The sequence below is a fragment of the Carassius gibelio genome, chromosome A16 (assembly GCF_023724105.1).
Source record: "Carassius gibelio isolate Cgi1373 ecotype wild population from Czech Republic chromosome A16, carGib1.2-hapl.c, whole genome shotgun sequence".
In the NCBI taxonomy this organism is placed as follows: Eukaryota; Metazoa; Chordata; class Actinopteri; order Cypriniformes; family Cyprinidae; genus Carassius; species Carassius gibelio.
The window spans coordinates 5,336,100-5,347,190 of record NC_068386.1 but is presented as its reverse complement, the minus strand read 5'-3'; the positions used below and the strand labels follow the sequence as shown (position 1 = coordinate 5,347,190).

At 37.5% G+C, this 11,091-nt stretch overlaps 1 protein-coding gene across 3 annotated transcripts in view; it reads left to right on the top strand.

The window, feature by feature from the left end:
- The first annotated feature begins 208 nt into the window (after positions 1 to 208).
- Positions 209 to 11,091, top strand: part of LOC128030397 (disintegrin and metalloproteinase domain-containing protein 22-like) — a 59,554-nt gene continuing 48,671 nt past the window's right edge. The window contains exons 1-3 of one of the 3 annotated variants that reach the window (XM_052617986.1): positions 209 to 665; positions 942 to 1,102; positions 3,086 to 3,159. In XM_052617986.1, the coding sequence (XP_052473946.1) occupies positions 554 to 665; positions 942 to 1,102; positions 3,086 to 3,159 (347 nt within the window). In that variant the 5' untranslated portion in view covers positions 209 to 553. The remainder of the gene's footprint in view (positions 666 to 941; positions 1,103 to 3,085; positions 3,160 to 11,091) is intronic. The other 2 variants (XM_052617984.1, XM_052617985.1) reach the window with 2 other exon arrangements.

Sequence of the window (11,091 nt, the reverse complement as noted above, 5' to 3'; positions counted from 1 at the left end):
TTATGAAATTATTAGTGCATAAAGCATTATTATTCCCTGTATGGTTGCATGCTGTATACTAAAGGACGTTACGTTATTTAATAATCTGTAGTATATTTCCATATCAACCACAGTGTTTCACTTTTCTTGTGCACCACACGGGATCTTTATCTGTTTGGCGCAGAAGGTGAAAGCAGGTGGAGCGCGCACTACACTACCCGTCATCCCGAGTGGAGCTCGTTCATGTATATTTATGAGGCGTTTCTGCAGTGAGGCGGATGGATATTTTTGATGTCTTGCTAAGGAGGTGGTGGCTTCTGCTCACTGAAGAAAAAAAGGGCCTGAATTTAGTTTTCCAGAACGCACCCGCCTTCGACCAGTCATTCGCCCGCCGCTCGCGCTACCCGCGTCTCGGTGCGGAGGCTGCTCGCGCGTCACTAATGGCAACCAGCGCGCGAAAGGATGTGTGTGCGCGCCTTCCTGAGGGAGAACGAAAATCGCGTATAACTTGGGATTTAACTCGTGTATCGTATAATTTGGGATATATGTGATTAACCGCGATCTTCTGAAACGAATGGACGCGGGAATGATGCCTCTCCGTGTCGGGATTTCCTTTCTGTGTCTCTTTGTAGCAGTGATGAGCTCTGTTATACATACCAGCATCTCCCTGACTCATTACGGTGAGGGTGCGTTTTTATACATTTCATAACAAAACTAAATAATTATGGCGTATTTTTACCATATTAGTGTAGTATTGTAAGGTTACTCCCCCATATTCGTTTCAGACGATGTAAACAACTATAATGTGTAAACGGTAAATATTCGACACTGAGCCGTGATTTATCATTATGTATCCTATCCAACAGAATATTATATAAAATTTCATACGTGTCCCTCGAAAAATACAGAAAAATCTGTAACGTTAGTTGTTAAAATCTACTGCCGTGTTTTTGTTATTCTAGGAGACGCCTTGGTAAAGACGAGGGCTCGGCGTGATGACGCCAGGTTCTTCGGAAGAGAGAACACGGTCCCGGTCCGGTTAGTGTACCGAATGGACGAAGACAGTCAGGCCGGTCATGATGTTCTCAACACACGGGTCCGAATGAGCTCTGACGCTAAACAGGTGTGTATTATTTTTATCCCATGTTCGAATGTCATCTGTGTATCACAAGGATGCTCTCTCCTCCCGTTGCCATTGGAGACACGCTGCTCTTGGAATGATGTGTGTTTTTGTACTCAGACTCATATACAAAATAGTATATACAGTAATATTGTGAAATATTACAATTTAAAATAACAGTTTTCTGTTTTGAATCAAATATAATCTCTTCCTGCAATGACAAAGTTGAATTTAATCAGCCATTACTCCAGTACAGTGTCTCATGAGTCTTCAGAAATCATGCTAATAGTCTAAGCATTTTTTTTTTCCCATCCTGCTCAGGTGCTCATACTTTGTGTTTCTGAATAATTCACAAAGGCACAGATATGCAATCGCTTGTGGCCTTGGTAATGTATTGAGTCTGACTGGTTAGAATGACTGTACATGTGTCCTAACGTCCCTGTTTTGTACTTTGGGCTGTGTGTGCACGTGTGGGGCTTAACCCTTTGTCTGAAGTGTGCAGCTGAGCTCTGTGTAATTCTCTCGAAGGCTTTTTTGTAATGTCAATACATTGTATTGATTTGATCATTGTGGTGTTATATGTGACCCTGGACCACAAAATCAGTCATAAGGACACATTTCTCAAAATTGAGATTGTATGCATAATCTGAATAAATAAGCTTTCCATTGATGTATGGTTTGTTAAGAACAGATAATATTTGGCTGAGATACAACTATTTAAAGATCTGGAATCTGAGGGTGCATAAAAATCTAAATACTGAGAAAAACACCTTTAAAGTTGTCCAGATTAAGTTCTTAGCAATGCATGTTACTAATCAAAAATTAGGTTTTGATATATTTACGGTAGGAAATTTATAAAATATCTTTATGGAACAAGATCTTTACTTAATATCCTAAATGATTTTTGGCATAAAAGAAAAATCAATAATTGTGACCCATCATCTTTTTTTGGCTATTGCTAAAAATATACCACAGCACAGTGACTTAAGACTGGTTTTGTGGTCCAGGGTCACATATATGGTTACACATTAGAGACTGGATTAGAAGCATATGCCAATGAAATAAATGTTATCATAAATGCATTCTACAATACAAACTAAGCTTGGGTCTGTTTCTAGCTCCACGTTTGGCTTACAGTTGGATCTTTTTGAAGATGGTTTTATTTATAGAAATTCACTGATGCAAAAAAAAAAATGAGGGGAAAAAAAGAAGAGAAGTTTGCTAATTTTAGATTTTCTCCTTTTTTACACAAAATGTAGATCAGAAAAAAATAAATAAATTGAGCATTTTAAAACAATAATATGATGAAACGGCAATCGATGATACTAAAGGCGTAGTCTAATGGCCAAAAGCTGCAGCCCAGTCTCTTTATTAGATTTGTGTGTTAGAGTGTTATTGTGCATCTTGTTTAGATTTCACAAACAAATACACATTTGAGGAGCAGGAGATTGATGTGGGTGATGCAGGTTGGCCCCTACATATTTCTTCCACCCCTTCATTCTCCTTCCATTTTTATTGATAACTACTTTGCTCGCTTAGGGAGAGGTGTGGTCCCTGGGGGTGTTAGACTCTCCTTACCTCGCTCATATGCTTCTATTTCTGCCTACCCCCCACCTCACACACACACACACACACACACACACACACACACACACACACACATACACACACATCCACTCACAAGCAAAGAGAACAATGCATTGCAATCCAAAAGCTTCTCTTTCCCCTGAGGGGGTGTTATACGGCCCTGGCCATATGGGCCCCAAGCAGGCAGTGAATTAACCATCAGACAGCCACCAGTCCTGCACATCAAAGTGTACCGTGATGGATAAAAAAAAAGCAATTAGCGCATCTAATTTTAACCCCACCCCCACCCCCCCCTCTCTCGACACACCAAATATGTTCTATTTTTTACATATATCGGCCCATGTGTGACATTATAAGAGATGAGAATGACAAGGTATCGTCTTGTTTTGTCTCTTATAGAACCACATGGCTCAGGCTAGCTTCCAGGTGCAGGCCTTTGGACAGACCTTCATTTTAGACGTGGAACTGAACCAGTGAGTATCTGCTTTCAGGATGTCATGTAGCTCTTTGAGCTCAGAAAAGCACTGGAAAAATGCTGTGTGTGTGTGTGATGTATGACTAATGTGCATCAGATTCTATTTGCAAAGGGTTTTATGTTGCTGCTGATGGTCTGCATGATCATAATGGCTGATGATTTATGCTGAAAGATTGGGAAAGACCTAACCAATCTATCGATCATGACATCTACACAATTGTCTTTCTCTATCTCTCTTTCTGTCAGGATTCCATACATTACATGTTGTCTTAATTTTGAAAAAGATCACTATTTTCATTAATTCCTTGTTCTCATTTGATTGGTCCTGTAGTGGCAGTTTTTGCATTTTTGTGATTGTTTTGAATTTGAAGCCTTAATGCCCTAATCCATTTACTAATATTTTGCCATGACATGAAAACTAGTTAACATTCCACCTTGAAAAAAACCCCCCTGTATTTTATATTAATAACATAAAGCCTTTTAAGGATCCTAAAGATTTCTTGCATTTTTACATTATTTAGCCCCCCCCCCCCCCCCCCAAAAAAAACCTTATTATAGTTTTTTTTTAATTCTCATTACTCTCATTTATGATCCTCATTAGATTCCCTTTACTGTATAACAGTGAATTTTGTATTTAAATCGGCATAAATTAAAGTACAGCAAATATTGCCATGACGAATAAATACTGTACTATTTGAATCTATTCTTTTTTTACATTCTACTAATTAAAATTTTATTTTTTTCCTTGCATTATGGTAATGAGAATTATGTGGAAATTATGCCTTATTAAGAATAATTCAATTTGAAATACATTTTGAAGTATGAAACATTAGTTATGAAAATGTCACAATGCAAAAATAAATAAATAAAATTGGGGCTGAACCATAACCTGGCATGTTCGTACATCCTCAACTGCACACACATCTACATACTTTAAACTGGTGCCAGACAGAGTCAGAGTCAGCAGATTTGATTTCATTACAATAATGCATCATGAATATTTCAGTGTTCTCCTTCAGTGTCTGTGTTTCTCCTGAATCATCTTGGTGGAGAGAAACTGGATTTAAGATGCGACGCCCTCTGTGTTTTTGTCAGGCCCTTTGTTAATGGAGTTTGTTTGTGTTGTGCTGTTGGCATTCTCATATAATTATACCTCTGTAAAGGAGTCACTTTATTTGAGTTTGACATGCATAACTGCTGTTAATATTAAAGGACTTTTAGGCCTTGAGGGCAGTCTTTATGAGTGTTCAATGTGGCGCTGCACATACCCATCTGTGATAGTTGCTGCTTCAAAAATTGAAAGCGGAGACATCAAGTCGAACACTTTCTGCTCCTGGTAGTGATGCTTGTGTGACATTTAAGTGAATTAAATGTAATATTTGTCAAATACATAGATGCTTTAGAAAATATTTCATATAATGCTTAATATAGCACCATCTGTTCAAGAATAAAGTTCAACATATACATAAACTAATTAAAGGAACACTCCACTTTTTTTGGAAATAGGCTCATTCTCCAACTCCAACGAGTTAATAAATTGAGTTATATATAAGGCCACCGGATTATAAGGTGCACTGTCATTTTTTTGAGAAAATTAAAGGCTTTTAAGTGCGCCTTATAGTGCAGAAAATACGGTACTTCAATTCCGGCTTAATAATCAAGGAACTGTGCTGCCGTAAAATGTGTGTAGTTGCAGTAATAGCAGAGTTGCTGGGAACTATTTTCAGGCGCTGCATAATATGTTATGCAAATCTTCCCACATAGTGAAGTAAAGATGTGGGGGCGTGTTAGAACGAGCCATTTTAGGGGGGTGTGGTTGACTCTTAACTTTTATAAAGAATATCTCTTTGATTTTGAGACTTTAGTCTTTGCAACTTTACAGATCTTCTTTATGCACCAAGAGCTTGTAACACTCCAAAGAGAAAGGAAAAATCATATGACCCCTTTAAATTTTTATGGGCTTGTTTCTCCTTGCAGTTTATTTCAAGATCAGGGAACATCTTTTGCTTGTTTGAACATAGTATTGTTTTTCACAAGTTGTTGCAGTGCATTTTGGGACTGCATTTCCACAAAGTTTACATGCACTGCATTTTTCTTAAAGGCAGCATAATCATGCTGCCTACCTTTTTTAATAGTCGACGCGTCAGGAGCACACCTCTGATACTTTAAAATCCTGTCTGCGTAGGCTGTTCACCAGGTTTTGGATTAGAGCCATTGATACAGGTTATTATATCAGTTAGTGTTCTCTCTTTAAGTCTGAATGTAGCTTGTCTTGGTCAGTACAGGTTTTTGCAATAATGGCTTCTGACAGGATGGATTTGATTTCCTCTGTCCCTTTGAATAGTGCTGTGTGTATACAGTATATTGCAGCGAGAATCACAAAAGTGTGTGTTGCGTTGTTTAGTTTGTTCTTCTGCACCCATGGAGAGCTGGCAGTTGGATCCGTCCTGACTGACCTGCGTCCAGATTCGTTTCCCAGTTTCCACCTAGGAAACCAATTCATTCTTTCATTCTCATTCTCTCACCTCTCTCTGTTCATTTCTAAAGTGTTAGGAATTTTCTTAACTTGTTTGTGTGTGTGTTTGTGTGAATTTGGCTTTTCACTGGCCTCCTGCTGAGACCTACTTTCCTCAAAAATGTATTTTGTATAATCGTTCATCATCTATAGCTTAGCAATCTCAACACATCTGATTGACATATTTATATCATCTTCCACAACAATAAGTCTTATTTTCTTTTATTATTTGAATATTACTCAAACTCCAACAGTCCACACACAGACACACACACACACTGGCTTGCCCCCTGCACCCTCTCATGCACTCTGCATAATGAATGAGGGTGTTTGATTAAAGCGGTTGGTGCAAATGGACTTTCTGCTTTTCAATCATGCTTTGTCATCATGACAACGGTCCATGTGGCAGAAAGGAAGCATTGAAATCGGTCAGATATTGCTGATGCTGGGGGGTGGGAACAGACTGCTTCAACTCAGAACAGATAAAAAACTATCTCAAGTTCACCTTTGCATTTAGAAATCAGTGCAGACAAGTCATCCATTAATATAAAATCTTTGATAAGTACATGATAAATCCCATTTTTGTCTTGCTTTCCAGTGCCCTCATCTAAACTTCCTTAAAGGGGGGGTGAAATGCTATTTCATGCATGCTGAGTTTTTTACACTGTTAAAGAGTTGGATTCCCATGCTAAACATGGACAAAGTTTCAAAAATTAAGTTGTAAGTTTGAAGGAGTATTTTTGTTCCAAAAATACCTCTTCCGGTCTGTCACAAGTTTCGGAAATTTTTTTTCGAGTATGGCTCTGTGTGACGTTAGATGGAGCGGAATTTCCTTATATGGGTCCTGAGGGCACTTCTCCCGGAAGAGCGCGCGCTCCCGTATAGCAGAGCACTGAGAGCACAGACATTCACTGATCAGAGCAAGAGCGTCGCGAAAAGTCACAAAAGAAGTGTGTTTTTGGTTGCCAGGGCAAGACAACCCTGCACAGATTACCAAAAAAAACAGCATTAAGGGACCAGTGGATGGAGTTTATTTTTACAGAGCATCAACGGAGTTGTGAAAGTGTTTTTGTTTGTTCCCCTGCATTTCGAAGATGATTGTTTTACAAACAAGGCACAGTTTGACGCCGGATTTGCATATCGTTTATTTCTTAAGGATAATGCAGTCCCAACGAAAAAGGGTCACGATCGTGTGTTGGAGCTGCAGGCGGTGAGTAAAACTGCTTAAAATATCTCTGTGTTGTTAACTTAGCAATCGGCGCGTAAGCACATCAGGTAAACAACATGCAATGTTGTCATCAAACTGCACGACATAAAGTGGAACTTAGTCATTTTCCAAAACCGCTAAGCAAATATATACAGTTTCAATACATAGGGCTGTGCAAAAAATCGAATGCGATTTTCATGCACCTCTCATCAGTAAAGACCAGTGTTGGGAACGTTACTTTAAAAAAGTAATTAGTTATAGTTACTCACTACTTGTTCCAAAAAGTAACTGCGTTAGTAACTGAATTACTCTATAATAAAAGTAACTCGTTACCAGGGAAAGTAACTATTTGCGTTGCTGAAAAAAAAAAAAAAAAAAAGTTGCTACATGTCAGAGAATTTGTACTTTTTTTTTTTCTTTTTTTTTTGCAGTTTTCACAAGTCAGTTGAAATGAGTAGAACAGACATGTACATAACTTTCAATATTTATTCAACGTCAACAGACAGCAAGAGTTTTATCCTGCACTTCAAGTATTATCTTTGTAAGAAAAGTGTTTTTGGCCACTAGCTTTGTAGATGCGTGTCACACATTATATGCACGTTCTTGCATTTGACCACAATGAATTTGAAGTAGCGCTTATATCTTCACCTTGAAAATGCCAACCTTTCACAGGATTGCTCCTGAATCGCCATCTCGCCATCTCTGCTGAGTGCGAATCTCTGTGTAGCTGTTGCTTGTGTGTGTGTTTGGCGCCGCTGGGGCGTGTGCCGGCATGTGTGTAAAAACACTGGCTCTGATTGGCTACCATGAAACACATGGCTCTGCCTTAGCCAATCACAACCGCATATCTCGTCATTATTCCACCTGCTCACTCGCTGTGTGAGCCAGGGGTCCATTCGGATTGCATAGTTCATTAAATCAAAGCATAGTAACGCACTGCATTTAACGTTCAGTAACGTTAACGGCGTTGTAACGATGGGAAAAGTAATTAGTTAGATTACCGCGTTACTGAAAAAATAACGTCGTTACCTAACGCCGTTCTTTTAAACGCCGTTATTCCAAACGCCGTTATTCCAAACACTGGTAAAGACGCTCCTGTAATTAGAAGTATATCTCCAGCATGTGCGTTCAGATCAGGGTTGCCATGTTTTCACAACAAATCCTGCCCAGTTGCTTCTTAAAACTAGTCCAAAACTAGCCCAATCGCGTTTCCGGGAGGTTCCCCGATAAAAATTGCTTCCCGGGGTTAAAATATACATTTTTGGGAAGGGTTTCCCTGGTAAAATTAGCATTTTAGGGGATAAATATCACGTTATTGGTATTGGGATTGCTTCAAACCGCGGACATGAAAAATAACCGCAGACTTGGCAACACTACCTACAACACAACACTAGCTTCCAAACGCTCTCAACGCAAAAGCCTACTCGCGCTCGTGATTCTTTAGCTCCACCCACACATCACGCCTCCAGGCGCTCTTGTTTTTCCGGGAAAAATCGGTACAGACTATCTTTCTCTTATAAATATAATAAAACTAAAGACTTTTTGGAGTTATGAAGGATGCAGTACTACTCTATAGGTACTCAAGATTAACAGGATATTGAGTGAAAATGAGCATTTCACCCCCCCCCCCCCTTTAAAGCAAAATCTACCTGTGAAGCAAAATTCACATTAAACATGACAGAGAATGTCTTGAATGTGTTTTATGAATCAAATGCATTAAATTGGCAAATTTGTTTTCATGTTCTAGGTATTGACCTTAACTAAATCATTATTTTGTAAGAATAATGAAATAATTATTTAGTTTTTCTTCACCCTTTGTGTTTATTTTATATTTCAGAATATATTTGAATCCATTAAATTTATCACATTTTTTTTTCCATTTTCTTTTTATTTTATCCAACATTGATATAATATTATTTTTTGACTGTATTTCTGATCTAATAGAGGGAGGCTTCTTTCAAAAATTCTAATTTTTTTCATTTGTATGCTACAATACATATTCATTTTTTTTCCATTTTCTTTTTATTTTATCCAACATTGATATAATATTATTTTTTGACTGTATTTCTGATCTAATAGAGGGAGGCTTCTTTCAAAAATTCTAATTTTTTTCATTTGTATGCTACAATACATATTCATTTTATTATCTGACAATAATATATGGATTTAGTGAGAATGCCAATGAATTATTGAATCAGAAATTGTAATAAAATTTCCCAACAGTATACACATTTAATTTGGAGATGCAAAACATCCCGGTCATGTCTTTCTCATACTCACAAGTATGTAGAGATACTTTAATGTCTCTAATGTGAGACTCATTATATTAAATATTTGAGTATTTTTAATATTTATTTATGAAACTCAAAAGTAATAATGTGTAATGTTGATGTTCATTTTATACATTAATCTGAAGTAATATTTAAATATTTCCCTGTAAGCAACACCCACAGACTCCATGCAGGGTCTGAGCTCAGCAAAACACAGTGCAGAAGAATCCCAGTGTCATCTGCCATCTGCTATTATAAACTTCTGTCTGACCCAGTCAGCACACACATGAGGTCTCATCAGATCAAACCTGTGACAGGACACGTCTGTTGAGATGCTGGTGTGTGTCTGATTGCCGTTGAGTGAGCTGTATGCAGATTGGATTTGTTTTGGGCATTTCATACTTGTAATTATAAATCATTCTAAAAGTTTATTTTAGAGATAGGTACACGCATACACACACCTCGGATGAAAACACTTCATGCATTGCCATTTACATTTACATTTATCATCCTTTCAGCTGTGTTCAGCATGCATGAAAGAGTCCAAACACACCTCAAGACACACTCATTGGTTTAATTTCAGATGTCTGTTGCACCTGAGGGTTTTGTAGCATGTGTGTACATGCGTGTGAGATGTCGGTTTCTTATCTTTGTTTGATTCTGTGGTACTGAGTTTTTTAGACATTATGATCAAAGAACCGGTTCTTGTTTCCAAACCATAGGGTGAGTGTGTGGCTTGATCAAAATAATTTGCTTGTATATAACAACACATTGATGTCATTGTAATCATAATTTAGATTATACAGGAAATATAATAATTTCTTTAAGTGTTAATTGTTAATGTGAAATAGTTAACACATCATGTATTTAGTTAAGCAGAAATGTTATTATAGCGTGCAATTACAACTTGTTCATGATTACAGTATAAGGATGATGTTCCAATATAAATATAATATTTGACATTGTTGTTATGTCGATGCAAAGTTGGCATCATCTGGGATCTTCACAATAGTAGATAAACAACAGTATCCAGATATGAAGACAACTAGCACAATATTGACTAAAGCCATTTTTGTAAAATATCTATTCAGTGTTTTGAATGTCAGTGTCCAGATCTGTTATATGTTATCTTAAATAGCTGGAGTTTATAATGATTAAATTTATTCAGCTCCATTTTACCATCCTTTCAGGAAACTGCACAGTAAAGGAAAGCTACACAAAACATGAGAAAGAGGCAGAGAGAGAGAGAGAGAGAGAGAGAAAGTGAATAAGTTATTGTATGGAGGGAGAGTGAAGTGTGTGTAGGTGTGTGATGGAGGAGGAGATAGATCCAAGAGAGAAGGAGTCAGGAAAAACAGCTGGCATCAGAGTTTCAGAAGTGCTCCTGCTCATATAGTTCACATGTACCATGATGCAAGATAATTTCAGAAGCAGGTCTAAGACTTTCTGCTCTACCTGTCCATCTTAAACAGATTTACACAGATTTGTAATTAGCATGCACCTATATTATCCTCTTTTTTCCTTTTTCTTTCTTGCAATGTTGCAAATGCAACATTTGATCATTAGGCGAATCTTATTTGTTATGCTGTAGCATGTTGTGGCACGTTTATTTTTGGTGATCTTTATTATGTTGTTTCTTGGATTCCTTAAGGTATTGTTCACCCACAAATGTAATTCTGTCATTAATTACTCACCCCCATGTCATTCCAACCCTGTAAGATTCTCATTCATCTTCAGAACACAAATTAAGATATTTTTGCTGAAATCCAAAAGCTTTCTGACCCTGCATAGACAGCAGTGCAACTGAAACGTTCCCAGGACCAGAAAGATAGTAAAATGTTATGTTGCTATGTAATGTTATGAAGCTACAAGAATACATTTTGTTCACGTTATTTTTGTTATCTTTGCACACAAAAAGTATTCTCATAGCTTCATAAC